The following is a 17,114-nucleotide window of genomic DNA, read 5'->3' as shown; positions in this document are numbered from 1 at the left end:
CAATCCTTATTATTTATGGAGTGTGGGGTGGGAAGAATGAAAAAACTGCTGAGAGAGAGGGGTCCACATAGGGGGAGATTGTTTGGCTAAGTTCAAGTGTGCGTCAGGAGGCAGCTCTGGTAGTGGAAGCTGATCCCAGGATGGCTGAGCTACGGGAATGCTCGGTGATGTGAATGCTAACACAGGATGGAACGTTACCCAGCCCCTGGTCTTTCCAAACAGTCTCCCTCTATACAAACCCATAAACGCTTACCCCAACAACCCCAAGCCCTGAAATTTTCCTCGATTTCATAAATCTTTATTTCCTAAAGTAACTCTAGTCCTACTCTTCTCCCTATTCCTCCTAGGCTGTCCGTCTAATGGGACTTAGGTAGGGATTCCCTACTCATGTTTCTCTTCCCCCTTGTTCTTCAGGCTTCAGATGTAGGAGTATATGGGTGAGAGTAAGTGAAGCTTGGTCACCACGATGGGGTCAGACTATGTCTTTGAATGCCTTCAATCAGAACTTGGTCTTGATTTGTAGTTTCCCTCCTTCGTTTGATAATATTAATTCATTAAACTGATATTGAACGAGTCTACTATGGGCCAGGCACTGGGGATAGAGAGTGAGCATCACAGAAAAGATTCTTGTCCTTGCTGAGCTGGGATACAGGATCAAATTCAGGCACCCTGCCTCCTCCTCTTCAGTTATCCTGTAGGGATGCTGGAACTTACAACCTCAAATTAACTATTAAAGGAGATCCCTCCTTTATGAAACCACTAGGATTCAAGGTGAGGTTGACTTTCTTCTTTTACATTTTACAGCTTTAATGAGTTATAATAATTGACATTCAATAAACTGCATGTACTTTGATAAGTTTTGACATATGTATATACCCATAAAACCATCACACAAGATAATGAACATGTCTATCACTCCCAGAGTATCCCCCCCTTCTTCTTTTTTTTTTAAATCCTCTCTATCCTCCTCCCATCCAAATCACTGAAAATTCTAGAAGATACAAACTAATCCATGGTAACTTTTGACCCAGAGGGCTGAACAGAACAAAAAAATGAGCTCGGGGCCTGATGAAGACTCAAGCGTTGGTGGGGGCAGTTGGGATTTAGAACCAAATACTTGAGCTTGAGTTTAGCTTGAGGTCCCACCATTGCTGGCAGGAAAGCATCAGGGAAAGAACCTGAGTGTCAGGAGAGGTGCACATCTTCCCCAGGGACCCAATCCACAAAGTAGTTGGGCATGGTCCAAGTCAGCAGGTATGTGGGGATAATGCCAGGCTGGTACCTTCACTCTTGTGGCTTGGATGGGGTCTCCTGGGAAGGATTATACTGAAGGTTTAAGCTAAATGAGAGGGTTATTCATACTATTTATTATTAATTATTCTTATGCCAATTATAGGTTTAACTGTCTTGCTGCCACTGCTAGACTGAGAGCTCCTGCAAGGCTTTTTATGTCCTCAGCACCTAACAATCTCTGAACAGCATTCAAATGTTTGTTGAACAAATGACATTATTGCTTAAGTCCCAGCCAACTAACTATAAAATGCTATGAGTTTTTCCAGTATGTAGTTTGGGTAAACTAAAATTGGTGCTTTCATGGTACCTGCATGTGAGTGATTAGCTTGGTTGAGAATGGGGTTTCTGGAAGGTCAAAGGCTTTGGAAGAAGAGTAGGCAGTTCAGAGAGGGGCAGAAAGATGACTCTTGGAGGTAAGAAAACCTCTCCTCCGTCCACCTTCAGCTACACCAAAGGCGTGCGGTCTCTGGTGATGGGTCTATTTGGGGTAGGGGGTGAGGGACCAGGGGTAGAGTTGGGGCTTAGGTACACTTTGGATTCTAGCAGCCCAGGCTTTCCCCCAGGGAGAAGAGTCTCATTCCAAGTAGGAACTTCTTTATGCAGGCAGATGCCTGTCCATCCGGCCTTATTTGCAGCATGACTCCACCCCAGGCCGATACACCAGCTCAAGGGGTCAGAGCAATAGCGAGAATGATGAGATCCAAGAACGTCCTCCCTTCTGACCCGCTCACTCGAGGAGTTAATCGCTCAGCGCCGGGCTCCGAGTCCCTCCCTCTCCCGCCTCAGACTCCGCCCCCTCCCTCAGTGGCGGCGGTCCTGGCGGGCTCACCCCGGAGGGGGCGGCCCCAGCCCCAGCGCGGGGCCGGGCGGAGCTCCCGTCCGGGCGGAGCTGCGGCTGCAGCGTCCAGCTGCCGGACCGACCTCCAGCCTTGTAGACGGCGGGAGCGGCGCCGGCCCCCTCCCCCCATCTCCCCAGCCCACCGTCCGAGCCTCCCGAGCCCCTTCCCCGCTCCCTGCAACCGTGCTGGTAAGTCCCGCTCATCGCACCAAACTTTTTTGCTGCCGAGTTTGAGTCCTACCGCGGGACCACGAGCAACACTATAGTTGGTTGGTGGGGGGTGGCGGGTGGGGTTGGGGGGCGAAGGATTGAGAATAGCCGTCTTGAAATGAACTATTCACAACTCCATAGCTTCTCTGAAATGGATCAGATCTCACCCATTTCCCGAGTTGGTAGAACTCTTGACTTTAGCTGGTTAAACTTGTAGAGGAGATGACTGTATTCGCTCCAACTTCGCCACCCCTCCCCCATTTCTCTTAGATTTAGCAGTTCTCGATACTTTCCCTCCATATTTCAAGTATCTTTGGCTCCCTAAAAGCTCATCCCCTCCCAGCTCTGGCGTGGCAAAGCCCCCTCCCCCAGGCACTTCGGGTCCGCCTCCTCTTCATTACCCCCGGGAACCCCGCGATCTTTCGGGCTACACTCCCTCCGGTCTTGCACCCGGGCCAAAGACGTGCAGGGGCCGGGTCCGGCGGTCGAGGGAGGGGCTGAGGCTGGGGCCTGTCCGGAGCCCGGCGGGCGGGGCCGGGAAGGGGAGGTGTAGGGGGCCGGACGGGGCGGAGCAGGCGGCATTTGCGGCCGGCGCTGGGGTGGAGAGTTGTGCGCCGGTCCCTGGGCCTGAGCTCGGGCTCGGGCTCGGGCGCCTGCGATGTCTCAAGATGGCGGAGCTGGGCGAATTAAAGGTACCGGCCCCCTCCCCCATCCCCATCTGGACTGAGCCCGGCGGTACGCCGAGTCAGGGAAGCGACCGAGACTGGGTGCTGAGGGCTCGGGTGGGGGCTGGAGACGTGGCGGAGACTGGCTGCCGGGGGTGGGAGCGAAGTGGCTGTGGGCGAGGACCGGGCTGCGGCCGGGCTCCGGGGGCGGGGCCGCGGGGCAGATGTAGGGGTGGGGCCGAGGGGAATTGCAGCTGTTGGGGGCCGAGGCGCAGGGGGCGGGGACGCAGGGGCAGAAGTCGGATTTGGTAGTTGGGGCAGATGTAGGAGGAGGGCCAGGGGTAAAAGCTGCTACAGAGGCGTAGGGGGCGAATTGATCGAGGCCAAGAGATGCGACAGTAGGGGGCAGATGTGGGGATGGGACTGGGGGGCAGATGTATGGGAGGTTCCTGGGGAGATGCAGCAGAGAGGATGGAAGCTTTGGGGCTGCTGTTGGGACCCGAGCCTTGGGAAGTACCAGTAGGCGGCTGAGATCTAGGGGGCGGGGCTGTGTGGGCGTTTGGATCGAGGGGTGGGGCAGAAGCATCCAGGAGGCTCAGAGGAAGGCGCTGCCTTAGTGAGCCCGAGTCTTTGGGCAGAGACAGAGGAGTGTGAAACTATGGGATGGGAAGGGGGAGGTTCTTGACAAAGCTAATGGAGAAATAAAAACAGGACAGAGGAAATAAGGGTGGGAGAAAGATAGAAGAACAAGTTTTTCATCACATTCCTCAAAAGGGGCCCAAAGCCATAAAGCCTTCTGGGAGGGGGCGAATTGTGGAGGGCTAGCAAGGCCTGCCCATGACAGGGTCTCCCAGAGATTCACAGAAGGGTGTCCTTTTAGGAGAGAGCTTTTGGTGCCCTCCTACTGCCACACAGTCTTTAGGGTAACCGTATCCGAGGACATCTCACAGAACCTTAAAAAACCACTGGGTTCCTCCCCCTGCCTCCTGGCTTTGTTCTGCCTTTTGAAATGGAGCCATAGTCCTTGGCGGGCTTGAGGTCTAGTCACTGGGCCCAGCTGCCTTTAGGAGAACTTGCAGTTCTGCACCCTGGCTCAGGGGCCCCACGCCTTCTCCTCATCCTCCCAGGGCCTCTGCTTAGAGCTTTGCCCTCTCCTCTTTCACCGCTATGGAGGGGGAGGATCACTCATTTTCTCTATGTAGGGGAGAAACAGGATATTAGTTCCTGGCAGATGGAGTAAACAGATAAACAAGAAGGTAACCTGGACTCGGTGATTTACTATTAACCCCTTTGCACCGTTTTGGTCGTTTTTGCCTTCCAGAAAAATAGGACCGAGGGAGGGGTGTTTATGTAAATGATGCTTAGAAAGGATTTGGGGGAGTTACAAGCATTGAACCCTGACCTGAAAACCCTGGCCACAAACGCTACAGAGGCTTGGGGAAAATAGCTGAGGTGGCTTGAAGTGTTGGGAGGGGTGTGCCTCGGGCACAATCCTTCAGCCACCTGCCCCCTTTCTTCCCCCTTGGGGCTGTCTGGCCTGAATCCTCTTCTCCCCCTCCTTCTCCCTGTCTCCTAGCCTCTTCCCAGGAGGCTGGGATGGGTCTGAGAGTCTGAGAAAGAGCAGGAGAGGAGATAAGCAGCTTAAAGGAGCGTCTAGGCTCAAGGCAGGGATGGAGGTAGGAGGCCGAAGTGGACTCATCGGTGTGCCTGTGGATGGCTTGCTGTCTGCACGCTGCTCCACCTGGCCGACTTACAGGCATGGGGAAATAGGGTTACTCAAGCTCTGGGGGCTAGTGGTAAGGTTGACCTGAGGGTTGCTGAATGGGCCTGAGATGTCCCTTTGGCTAGATTGGCTGTCTGGCAGTCATCCACTGGCTGCAGAGCATCTTTCTGATGAGTGCTGGGTAGGGGGGAGGGGCATTGGCTACTTGGTAGCTCAGCCCCAGCACCCTTGGCAGTATTCTCGAGTGTCTCTCTTCTCCGCAGCACATGGTGATGAGCTTCCGGGTGTCTGAGCTTCAGGTGCTGCTCGGCTTTGCTGGCCGGAACAAGAGTGGACGGAAGCACGAGCTCCTGGCCAAGGCCCTGCACCTCCTCAAGTCCAGCTGTGCCCCCAGTGTCCAGATGAAGATCAAGGAGCTTTACCGCCGGCGCTTTCCCCGGAAGACCCTAGGGCCCTCTGATCTCTCCCTGCTCTCTCTGCCCCCTGGCACCCCTCCTGTCGGCTCCCCTGGTCCTCTGGCTCCCATTCCCCCAGCCCTCTTGGCCCCTGGCACCCTGCTGGGCCCCAAGCGTGAAGTGGACATGCACCCCCCTCTGCCCCAGCCCGTGCACCCTGATGTCACCATGAAACCATTGCCCTTCTATGAAGTCTATGGGGAGCTCATCCGGCCCACCACCCTCGGTACGGCTCCATCTTCCTCAGTCTTCCTGATCCATACCTCTTGCCCAAGCCTTTCTTTAGGCTTTAGTCCTGTGGGATCAGCAGCCTGGGATGGGGGCAGCATCTGTGGCTGCCTGTCATGGGCTCAGGAATAACTGCCCCTTTGTGTCCTCAGCGTCCACTTCTAGCCAGCGTTTTGAAGAGGCGCACTTTACCTTTGCCCTCACACCCCAGCAAGTGCAGCAGATTCTCACATCCAGGTACATCTCTCCCAGCCCTCGCACCTCATCTTGGGATGGTTACCCCTGGACTCTGCTCTCTGACTTTCTTCTCTTCTGTCCTGCTCTCCTGCCTGTCCATCTTCCTGCACCTGCTTTGTCTCATTGTCTTGTGCGTCCCTGACTGTTCAGCCCTGCCCTCTGGGGGCCACATCCTGACATGCTTCCCTCTCCTTCCCTGTCACAGAGAGGTTCTACCAGGAGCCAAATGTGACTATACTATACAAGTGCAGCTAAGGTGAGTCGATCCTCCTCCTCCTTCCCGGCTGGGCTCCTGTTGGGAGTGGGAACGAAATCAGGGTATGACGGACACGGCTAGGAGATAGCCCTGCTCTGCCCCGTCCACCCCAACCCTGGGGCTCTCGTTGGCTGCTGAGGGTTACAGCTGTAGACATCTGTGATGGACTGAGATGCCCTGCCTTTCTGCCAGCTTCAGCTCAAGAGACTACCTTCCCCACCCTTTCATCTTTTCTCCTCTCTTACCAGGTTCTGTCTCTGTGAGACCAGCTGCCCCCAGGAGGATTATTTTCCCCCCAACCTCTTCGTCAAGGTCAATGGGAAACTATGCCCCCTGCCGGTAAATGCTCTTCCCTTTTTCTGGCAGTGACCCCTTTCCTCTTTCAGTTCTTAAATGTTAAATACAAACCTATTATGAAAGAGACATGCCTAGCACAGTGCCTGGGTACAGAGTAGGTACTCAGTTTACTGAGGGATTAGTACAACCTAGAGAATACTAAGATGGGGCTGATGCACAAGGGTTCTATCAGAACCCAGAGGAGGGACATTAGTTCAACCCAAAGGTTCAGGGAAGACTTCTCTGAAGTGATGACCTCAGAGCTGAGAGTTGGAAGAAGTGGGGCATCCCTATTCTTCCTCCTCAGGAACCCAGGGAGTAGGTTTTTATTTCCCTGGTCAACGAATAAGCTGTCCTTTGTCCCCAGGAATGTACCCCACATACAACCCTAGGTAATGCTTTAGTTTTTTTTTTTTTTTTTTTTAAAGATTTTATTTATTTATTTGAGAGAGAGAGAATGAGAGACAGAGAGCATGAGAGGGAGGAGGGTCAGAGGGAGAAGCAGACTCCCTGCTGAGCAGGGAGCCCGATGCAGGACTCGATCCCGGGACTCCAGGATCATGACCTGAGCCGAAGGCAGTCGCTTAACCAACTGAGCCACCCAGGCGCCCCGTTAATGCTTTAGTTTTGTGAGTCACTGAATGGGCCCCCCATGTCCTTGGTCGGTGAGTGAGCTGGTCTTCCCTCCAGCAAGTGAGTAACCTGAGACAAGATGTCTTGACCATTCCCTCCCTTTCCCAGGGTTACCTTCCCCCTACCAAGAATGGGGCTGAGCCCAAGAGGCCTAGCCGCCCCATCAACATCACACCTCTGGCTCGTCTCTCGGCCACTGTTCCCAACACCATCGTGGTCAACTGGTCATCTGAGTTTGGACGGGTGAGCAGGGCTGGGGCAGGGAACCTAGAGAAGCTGCAGGGTGTGAGGGGGCATCATCCCATGTCCTGGGTTGGGGAAACATCTTCCTCTTTATGGGTCTTTCTGCCTTAACCTGTTGTCTGTGGTCCTCATGGGACAAAGGGTTGGGGTGGTGATGTGCAGGGCAGAGGCTAACTGCCTCCCCCTCCCTCCAAGTAGAACTACTCCTTGTCTGTGTACCTGGTGAGACAGTTGACTGCAGGGACCCTTCTACAAAAACTCAGAGCAAAGGGTATCCGGAACCCAGACCACTCTCGGGCACTGAGTGAGTAACATCCTGCCCCCCTTTCCCACTCTGATTTGGATCCAAGTTTCCTGGTCCTCAAGCCGTTATAATCAAACCCATCCCCATCTCATGACAGTATACCTCATGTCACACATGGACTCCAACCCTCCCCCTATCCCCGTACCAGTCTTCATGGTTGAGAAGTCAGCCCCCTCCCAGGCACTGAGTGACACCCTTGCATTCTCAATTATACATCTGCTTTGCGCCTCACAGACCCTGCCTCCAGCCCTGCTGGAGTATGGCTTCTTTAGACTGGAAAGAGTCTTTTTTTTTTAAGATTTTATTTATTTATTTGAGAGAGAGAGAGCACAAGTGGGGTGAGGGGCAGAGGGAGAAGCAGACTCCCCGCCGAGCAGGGAGCCCGATGTGGGGCTTGATCCTGGGACTCCAGGATCATGACCTGAGCCAAAGGCAGACGCTTAACCGACTGAGCCACCCAGGCACCCCTAGACTGGAAAGAGTCTTTTTTTTTTTTCTTTTTTAAGATTTTATTTATTTATTTGACAGAGCGAGAGAGCACAAGCAGGGAGAACAGTAGAGGGAGAGGGAGAAGCAGGCTCCCCGCCAAGCAGGGAGCCCGATGTGGGGCTCGATCCCAGGACCCTGAGATCATGACCTGAGCCGAAGGCAGATGCTTAACCATCTGAGCCACCCAGGTGCCCCTGGAAAGAGTCTTAAGGATCATCTAATCTAACCCTCTTGTGATGCTTCAGTTCCCTCTAAGTCATCTCTGCCAAAATGTCACCCAGCTGTATTTAAGTATCTTCAGGGATGGGGAAATCTCTCCCTCACACCCAGTCTTCATGTGATATCCCACTGGCCCCCAAAGACCATCCTCAATGTGACATCCCACCGGCCCCCAACGGCACTCTGCGCAGCTGCCTCTCAGCCAGAGCCATCTGCTTCTGGCCTCACCGCCTCCTGGGCTTCATCTCCAAATTTGCTGACCCCATGGCTCTGGCCTCATTCTTGTTTCAGTCAAGGAGAAATTGACCGCTGACCCGGACAGTGAGGTGGCCACTACAAGTCTCCGGGTGTCACTCATGTGCCCGGTGGGTACAGGGGAGATGAGAAGGGGGAGGAGGGTTGGGTTAAACTCTGGACCCAGATGAGGGCTCCTAGGGCTACCAGAGTGAGGCTTCCTGGGATATAGGGACTCTGACCAGAGAACTCGTCTCTTCTCAGCTAGGGAAGATGCGCCTGACAGTCCCTTGTCGTGCCCTCACCTGCGCCCACCTGCAGAGCTTCGATGCTGCCCTTTATCTACAGATGAATGAGAAGAAGCCAACATGGACATGTCCTGTGTGTGACAAGAAGGCTCCCTATGAATCTCTTATCATTGATGGGTAGGGCCACTCTGCATTCTGCTTCCTCTTACCTAGGACATCCACTAGGGACACCCCCCCTTCTGTATATTGAGAGACCTTCCTTGCCCTCCCAGGAACCCCAATTCTTAACCTATCAATCCCTTTATATGTATATGTATATATATAATTTTTCACCTTTATAATATACAGTTGACCCTTGAACAATATGGGTCCACTTATACACAGATTTTTTTCAATACAGTACAGTAAATATAAATGTATTTTCTCTTCTTTATGATTTTTCTAATATTTTTCTTTTGTCTAGCTTACTGTATTATCAGAATACAGTATATAATACACATACAAAATATGTGTTAATTGACTGTTGATGTTATTGGTAAGGCTTCTTCTGGTCAACAGTAGGCTACTGTTAGTTAAGTTTTGGGGGAAGTCAAAGTTATCCATGGATTATTTTTTTTTTAAACAGTAAAGACTTTTTTAAAAAAAGATTTATTTATTTACTTTAGAGAAAGAGGGAGAGAGTGTGGGGTGGGGGGGTGAGGGGCAGAGGGAGAGGGAGAGGACATTAAGCAGGCTCTATGCCCAGAGTGGACCCTGACATGGGGCTCGATCCAGACCAGAGCCGAAACCAAGAATCGGATGCTCAACTGACTGTGCCACCCAGGCGTCCCATCCATGGATTTTTGGTTGTGTGAGGTGCTCTTAACTGTCATGTTGTTCATGGTCAATTGTATATATTTCCAACATTGAGGATTTACTGCATTGGGCATCAGGCTGCACACTTTGCATGCCTCATCTCACTGAATCCTCATAATTAACCTTGTGAGATGGGTATGGTCATTACAGGTGAGGAAGCTGAGACCTAGAGAGATGATCTTGCTCAAAGTTGTAATTGTTAGTAAGTGGCAGAATCAATGTATTGAACTGATAGAGTGTATCTCCTAGAACAACTACCTGACCTCTCACTGACCATGGTAAGGAAAAGTTCTTCTGAGGGTCTGGATATACTGATCTAGCTAGTCCTAACCCCCATCCGGAGCCTAAATTACGGTCCCCGTTCCCAGTGCCCTCTTTGAGATGGTTTATGGAGTACTGTATCTGTGTTCCTTTTGTTTTATCACAAGTACTGCATGAAACATGTGCTTAGAATGTATTTTTTTGAAAACTTAGCATTTAAAGTTGGCAAATCTCTTTTATATTACCTTACTTTATTTGATTCCGACAACTCAAGAGAGTTGAGTAGAGTGAATAATGTCCCTGTTTTACAGACGAGGAAACAGGTTCAGAGAGGTGAGTCCCAGAACTCCCCGGCTACTGTTCCCAGCCATCTCCCAGCCCCATGAATTCCCATCTCTCCCCTTCCCCCAGCTTGTTCATGGAGATACTTAATTCCTGTTCGGATTGTGATGAGATCCAGTTCATGGAAGATGGATCCTGGTGCCCAATGAAACCCAAGAAGGAGGCATCTGAGGTTTGCCCCCCGCCAGGGTATGGGCTGGATGGTGAGTGACTCCCCGTCCCCGAGCTGAACTACATCTCAGATGACCTCGTCTCTGAGACACAGTCCTCTTACCACCCGCAGGCCTCCAGTACAGCCCAGTCCAAGAGGGCAATCCATCAGAGAATAAGAAGAAGGTTGAAGTTATTGACTTGACAATAGAGAGTTCATCGGATGAGGAGGACCTGCCCCCGACCAAAAAGCACTGTCCTGTCACCTCAGCTGCCATCCCGGCTCTACCTGGAAGCAAAGGGTATGAGGAAATAGGCTGAGTCCACGCCAGAAGGGGCAGAGGAAGAAGTCAGGAATGCTCTCAGTTCACTGGACAAACCCTGGGGCAGAGAGGGGGCTCAGGAGGCTGAGCTGGGTGAGGGCATCTGTCGTTCGCTGGCTGCCCCAGTTCCTCCTCTCTCCTCACAGAGTCCTGACATCTGGTCACCAGCCATCTTCGGTGCTGCGGAGCCCTGCTATGGGCACGCTGGGCGGGGATTTCCTGTCCAGTCTCCCGCTACATGAGTATCCACCTGCTTTCCCACTGGGGGCCGATATCCAAGGTAGGACACTGATCACACGGTGGGCTGTTTGCTGCCACAGCTGCCCCCAAACCAGATCAGAACCCCTGTTCCTTTTCAAAGCCTTCTGGCTCTCTTGCAAAGGCTACAATCCAAGGGACTTTGGGTTTTTTTGGCCATGAAGGGTTCAGACAGGAGATTGATTCTGATTTTTCTTTTCTTACCAGGTTTAGATTTATTTTCTTTCCTCCAGACTGAGAGTCAGGTAAGTGGTTCCTTCTCCCATGAAGCTATCAGATCCCTGAAGCTTCCTTTCTAGGCACCGATGCCCCCCGCCCCTTTTTCCCCTAAGACCTAAATCTGCTTCTCTGTGAGGGAAGGCAGGGGCTGGGGGATAGAGGGGGTATGGGCAGTTTATTTCCCTACTAGACCCTACTGGTGCTTCTTCAGATTCTCACCCATGTCTTCTTTGATACCCTGTTACTGTTCTGTCTCGAGTTTTTAGAATTCTGCCCTGACTGCTCTCCACTTAGGCCCCCCACCCCCCACACACACCCATGTGCACTTGAGCACTGTGCCTGCCCCAGCCAGACATTCCATGCATTTCAGACGCCCACAAGGCCAAGAACCTAGCAAGCTGGAGGGACTGTCTCAAGGCAGCGGATAGGGGTAGGGTAGGGGTGGGGTGGGGAAGTAGGGGAAAAAAAGAGTCTCCCCTGCTTCTCAGAGGGTATCTGGGGATCCAGAGGGTTTGATTTATCCCAGGATATTTCTGAGATGAGTGACTGGGAAGTGGGTGAAGTCAGGAGAAAATCTTAAACTGTGCCCTTGATTCCTCCCAGCACTATGGTCCCTCCGTCATCACCTCGATAGATGAACAGGATGCCCTTGGCCACTTCTTCCAGTACCGAGGGACCCCTTCCCACTTCCTGGGCCCACTAGCCCCCACATTGGGGAGCTCTCACCGCAGCACCACTCCAGCACCCCCTCCTGGCCGCGTCAGTAGCATTGTGGCCCCAGGGGGGGCCTTGAGGGAGGGGCCTGGAGGACCCCTGTCCTCAGGTCCCTCTTTGACTGGCTGCCGGTCAGACATCATTTCCCTGGACTGAGTCCCCTGGATGATGGAAACTTCACTGCCTCCCACCACTGAGCAAGTATGCTGTGGAGTCCAGACTCCTGGCCACTCTGACCCCTCAGGGGGCTTTGGCCAAGGTCAAAGAAAGACCTTCATGGTATCCTGTGTTTGGCCTTCTGTCTGCCTAACAAGGCCAGCACCCAAAGGGTTAATATTTAACCTCTTTTTAAGGACATTTGGGTTCTATTTTTGGAAATGTTCTTTAGATGGCTGGCACATTCCTTTGGGTATGTTAACCTAGGCAGTGGGAGGCACGCGGGATGGGGTGTGAGTTGGGGGAAGGGCCGAATTGGCTAGAGCCTCATGGGGAAAGGGCCTTCCTCTTGTCCCCTAGATGCCCTCTCTTCACCAAACCTATGGTTCTGTTCCTTCCCCACATCCATTGTCTCTTCATGTCCATTCCGTTCTCTTTGGCCAGACAGGTGGAGAAGCTGAGACAGGCAGACATATGGACAAAGAACTCTATTTTGGGTTGCAGATTTTTTTGTACATAAACAAGAAAAACCAAAATACTCCAAAGATGATTTCCCCTGCTTCCTACTTCCCAGTATGACTGAGGAGGAGATAAGGCCTTAGCCCCGATCCCCAGGGGTTTGGGAGCAGGGCCTGGCTTATTGCCTGGATCTCTATTTATATATTTAAGTTCACAATGTTTCATATGCTGACCAGCTTGGGGCACGAGCTTCGAGAGGCCCATGGCCCCATGGTTAGGTCTGGCTCATTCTGCACCTTTTCTGGGAGGTGGGAAGACCTCATGCTCTCCCCATTCTCCTTTTTTAGGTTCCTCCAGGGCCTAGTAACTATGTTGTAATTTTACTTTTTATTCTCAAAGTTGTAGCAAAGTTCTTACCCATAATAAAAGTTGTGAATGTGTGTGAGTGTTTCAGAGGGGGGCTGGGGAGGGGATTATGCACTTCCCTTTCCAGAGCCCTGGTTTGGGGGGAGGGGCCCATGTTCTGTTCCTCCTTGCAGGCCCTGGGCCCACTTTCACTTGGGAGGGGTGTCCCACTGAGGAGCTCCAGGGCCATTTGCTCTTCCTTCCTCTCCCTCATAGAGCGTTCAGCCCAATGTTGCAGGGCCCTCAAGTCCTTTACCCTTACCTGCGCAGATGTTGCAGCCAGAGCCCGAGGGCAAACTTGGTCCCAGAGCTGACCCTCTCTTTGCCTTCATCCGTGGTTGGGGTCGTTCGCAGCAGCGTGGACACGGGCATGGCCAGGGGTCGAGCTCCTCCGTCCTCCTCTAGTTCTGCCGTACTGCATGACGACAGCTCCTGTCTGGGCTGTGCCTCGTGGCTTAGCCCTCTTCCACAGAGCCCTCCCAGCCACGGCAGGAGAGCGATGGATGGACGATGCCCTCATTTTACAGAGAGGAACAGGTTCAAGGAGGGTTAAATAACTTGTCCCTTTGGGGGAGTGGGACTCGAACCCAGGTGGTCAGTGCTAGCCAGCTTGGAGCAGGAACCCTTGGAGTTGGACGGACAGTGTCCTTGCTCATGTGCCCCTTTCATCATCAGCTGACCAACCCACTCCCTAAATGTCCCTCATGACCCAAAACTCCCCCCTGGGGAGGGGAGAGAAGCGGAACTTCCCAATGACTATGTGTTGGTGTGTTGGAGGGTCAGGCAAAAGCTCTTACAGGATGGAGGGTGGTAGCTCCTGGGGGAGATGTTTGGGTGTCTCTGTCCCATCCTCTGTGGCAGCCACTGCAGCTGCTACATCTGGTCCCAGCCACATAAAGGCGCTCACCTCACTTGGGTTTGGTTGGATCCGGGCCTGGGCCAGATAGGTAGGTAGATCCCTGAGCCATGGCCTCTCTTAGGAGGCCTGTTCTTGACCGCAGCCTACCCACAGGTGGAATGGAGAGAGACTTGGGGCAAGGACAAGGGGAGAGGCTATTGGATTTCTTGGTTATCTCTGACTGCCCCCCACCCGCCACCCTAGTCACAGAACCAGTCTGCTTGGGTCTCAACCCGCATTTCCTTCCTACACTGCCAGCCCTACCTGCAGCTGCTGCTGTGATTCCCGGGAGACCACGAGTAGATAGAGAATGATGTGATGGTATTTGGGGAGACCCCAGCTCAGCCTAGGAGGGTAGGCAGACTAAGAGAGAATACAGCAAAGATGAGAACTTCCTATCTCTTGTCGAGACTTTGTAAACACAGCTGAGGAAGTGGAGGGTAGAGATGGTACAGGAGGCACACGGGTGGGGATTGTGGGTTTGGGGACTCCAAACTTCCACCCACTGTTAATCGTTTCTCCTGCGGCCAAGGCAGGTAGGGCTGTTCTATAGGCTTCGGTGGGTTTGAAGTTGTTGAGGGCTTTTGGTTAAATAAGGAAGGGACCTTTTCCAGGTTCCTGTCTCACCTCCCATAACCCCAGAGGGACCCAAGAGAACTGGCCCTGGGGCAGCTGTAGTCCACTCTCCTCCCAAAGCTCTCGAAGCCCTCCGTCCAGCAGCTGGAAACGAGACAGCACTGATCCCAGACATTTCTCTCAGTAAGAGAAACATGTCCCAAGTCCTTTGTCCCTCCCTCAGCCCACACCCAAGGCAGCCCCAGACAGAGGTCTCTGGTTTCAGGGCAGGGTGAAGGTTGGGTTAGCAGACTGGTTACCTCTTCATCAAGTTCCACGTGCCCACCTGCAACAACAGTGGGACCAAGCGATAAGTGGGGGTGTTCTTGGTCAGGAAACCCTGTGCACTATTTATACTATGCCCTCCGGGGGAACAGATGCCATTGCAACTCCTTGTGAAAAGGGGACCTACCACATTTCTGGGCCTGCCTCTCTGTCCTTCTGAGACTGGGAATACCACTGTTGGTGAAGGGCCCCTTTCCTCCCTGAACTTGGGATCTTGTTCTCAGGGCACTCACCTGGGGATACCCAGAGGTTGGGAGAAACGCTGAGGGTGCGGGTCCTTCGGGTTAACAAGACAGTCTGGTCGCTGGACTGCAGCATGATGGCCACACCCAGATCCACACCTCGATTCGTGGGCAGCTCAGCCCCCGGAGCCCTGAGCTGCTGCTGGTCCAGTGCCACAAAAGGGCAGAAAGGGGGTCGCTGGCGGGGGTGGGGGGGTAGCCGTTTTGGGTTAAGGCTTCAGAAGCCGGGCAAAAATCGGGCAACGCCGCGCGGTGGGGTAGGAGGTCGAGTCTGGTCGATCCTTGCCCCCAGGCCTCTCGCGCCAGCTCCCACCTGACCCCACTCCTGCCCCCCGACCCCGGGTCCCCCTTCTCCCGACCTGGAGTGGAAGCCTGGTCGAAGCGCCTGGGAATGGCCCGTCCGAGAGGACTAGTCGTCCTCGCTTCAAGCCGCAGTGAGTGGGCCACGGCCCGAGCCCTGGCCCGGCGCCCAGGAGGCGACACACACTCTGCACGAACCTCGGCGACACGGGGCGCCCGGCCAGGATCAGCAGCACCCGCGCGGCGGCCATGACGCGGCTCGCGGCCCGCGGCCCGCCTGGCGCCCTCTGCTGGCCCAGCGGCGCCGCCCCTCGGAGCGTTCGCCGGGGTCGGAGGGAAGCCGGGCTTCCGCGATCGGCCGTGGCAAATTTAGGCGGAACACTTGGGGATGAGCCGGAGGGGCAATGTTATAGTAAATGACAGAGAAGAAAACCTCGAAATCCTCAGCTCCTCTTTTTTCCCCTCTTCTCTGTTTAGGAGAGTGATTCAGACTGGATGATTTCTCAACTCACATGTCACCTCCCGCCAGCCACGGGCCGTGTACTATATAAGCACCCCTCTGCAGCACTCCACGCCTATCGGCTCTAGTAGGTATCACCTGGAATTGATTACGTCTCTTCGCCAGACACCCAGGAAACATTCTTGACCCCTCCCTTGTCTTTCTTCTCACTCAGATGGCAACTCAGTGCGGCAGATTCTACCTCCTTAAACTTTCTCGCATGTCTCTAGCCTCCACTGTTCCTAGTCCTAGCCTTCCTCATACTCTGCCTGAGATATCATTGCAAGTCTCCATATAGTCCTTCCCCTACCAGTTCATTCCCTAGGGTTCTTCCAGAGTGATCTTTCTCAAACACAAATCTCATCATCTTGCTTCCCACTGCTCAGGAGAAGATAAGCTACTAATAAGCAGAGTATAGTGAGGACGCCCGCCCACCCTTGCTCCTGCCGGCTGTCTAGCCGCAGTGCTGGCAGGACTTAAGCTCTATTTTCTAGTCACATCCTATTTGCAGTTCTTCCTGGAACCAGGCTCTGCTTCCTTCTGGGATCCCTTTCCCCTTGTACCTGGCAAATCCTCATCTTTCAAAAGACAGATTGTCACTTTCTCTGCACTCCCTTTCCTGCCTGACCCTTCTCCCTCTTGCCTCTCTGTATGTAATACTTTTCTGCTACAGCCCCCAAGTATTTCCTTGTATTTATTTGTCTCCTCCCACTAGGCTATGTGTGCAAGGCTTATTCATCTTTGTATCCCTAAAGCCTAGCCCAGTCCTGGGCACATTAACAGATGCTCAGTAAAGAATGGTGAGTGGCTTGAAAGCAGAGATCGCAACTTATTTATCTTGATATATTATATCCAGTATAATGGCTAGCAATTAATTGGCACTTGATTGATGAATTAGATTAATTCATTACTCTTCATGATTTAGAGAGAATGGACATTGGCAAGAGGAAACCGAAGAGATTATAACAGCACCTACCTGTTTTAAATGAACTGAAGCTGCTGGGACAAATTACATCATGCCACTGAAAGAGAAAACTTAGAATTGCTGCTTTTAAGAAACCACGGAGAAGAGGAAGGCAATGATTTCTTGAGTGCTTACCATATGCCAGGCATTGTGCTAAGTGGCTTACATACACAGTTTCAGATGTGCTAGAAGCCTGGAGCTGGCAAATGTCTTCTAGCCATAGATTCTAGTGTGAATGCTGGGGCCAGTCCACCTGCTAGTCCTGAAAATAGCTTTTATTCCCCTCTGTGTGGTTGTCTTTCACATTCCCTACACTGTGTGTGTGTGTGTGAGAGAGAGAGATTACAACTTAACAAAATAAAGAACAGGTATAGCCTTTTGAGAATAGAATCTGCTTAGGAAGAATTTCTTCCACTGACACGGATATTCAAACACAGGCCTGGCTGACTTCTTAGTGGGAAATGATGCATCTGATAGATGATTAATCTGGTTGATTTAAGGTCCTTTCTTCCCCCACTGAGATCTGATGAGGGGAGAATACAGTGATGGGGATAAGAC

At 52.7% G+C, this 17,114-nt stretch overlaps 2 protein-coding genes across 10 annotated transcripts; one reads left to right on the top strand and one right to left on the bottom strand.

Moving 5' to 3' along the window:
- Positions 1-2,164: 2,164 nt before the first annotated feature.
- PIAS3 (protein inhibitor of activated STAT 3) lies at positions 2,165-16,659 on the top strand. 3 transcript variants are annotated; one of them, XM_045896781.3, is made up of 15 exons: positions 2,876-3,033; positions 4,993-5,410; positions 5,565-5,649; positions 5,855-5,905; positions 6,154-6,244; positions 6,983-7,117; positions 7,316-7,421; positions 8,421-8,494; positions 8,628-8,788; positions 10,139-10,272; positions 10,353-10,521; positions 10,689-10,822; positions 11,008-11,045; positions 15,571-15,680; positions 16,518-16,659. In XM_045896781.3, coding segments are annotated over exons 1-15 (1,731 nt in total). In that variant the 5' UTR covers positions 2,876-3,009; the 3' UTR covers positions 16,519-16,659. The 3 variants fall into 3 exon arrangements, with proteins under 3 accessions (XP_045752736.1, XP_045752737.1, XP_045752735.1); XM_045896780.3 differs by lacking the exons at positions 2,876-3,033; positions 15,571-15,680; positions 16,518-16,659 and adding exons at positions 2,165-2,320; positions 11,623-12,788; XM_045896779.3 differs by lacking the exons at positions 15,571-15,680; positions 16,518-16,659 and adding an exon at positions 11,623-12,788.
- NUDT17 (nudix hydrolase 17) lies at positions 10,371-15,575 on the bottom strand. 7 transcript variants are annotated; one of them, XR_010410715.1, is made up of 8 exons: positions 15,153-15,575; positions 14,785-14,971; positions 14,527-14,552; positions 14,279-14,371; positions 13,916-14,014; positions 13,551-13,687; positions 13,016-13,268; positions 10,371-10,508 (listed from the first exon to the last, which is right to left on the bottom strand). XR_010410715.1 is itself a non-coding variant. In XM_064588388.1 (8 exons), exons 1-8 carry the CDS (start codon positions 15,342-15,344, stop codon positions 10,505-10,507), a joined length of 849 nt encoding a protein of 282 aa, XP_064444458.1. In that variant the 5' UTR covers positions 15,345-15,575; the 3' UTR covers positions 10,371-10,504. The 7 variants fall into 7 exon arrangements, 4 of the variants coding, with proteins under 4 accessions (XP_064444458.1, XP_045752739.1, XP_064444459.1 ...); XM_064588388.1 differs by having other exon boundaries at positions 13,016-13,168; positions 13,661-13,755; XM_045896783.3 differs by having other exon boundaries at positions 13,016-13,168.
- Positions 16,660-17,114: the final 455 nt, after the last annotated feature.

The sequence above is a fragment of the Mirounga angustirostris genome, unplaced genomic scaffold (assembly GCF_029215605.1).
Source record: "Mirounga angustirostris isolate CCGP_5_RB_7025 unplaced genomic scaffold, mMirAng1.0.hap1 SCAF_4, whole genome shotgun sequence".
NCBI classification, from domain to species: Eukaryota; Metazoa; Chordata; class Mammalia; order Carnivora; family Phocidae; genus Mirounga; species Mirounga angustirostris.
This window is presented reverse-complemented; position numbering and strand designations above follow the sequence as displayed.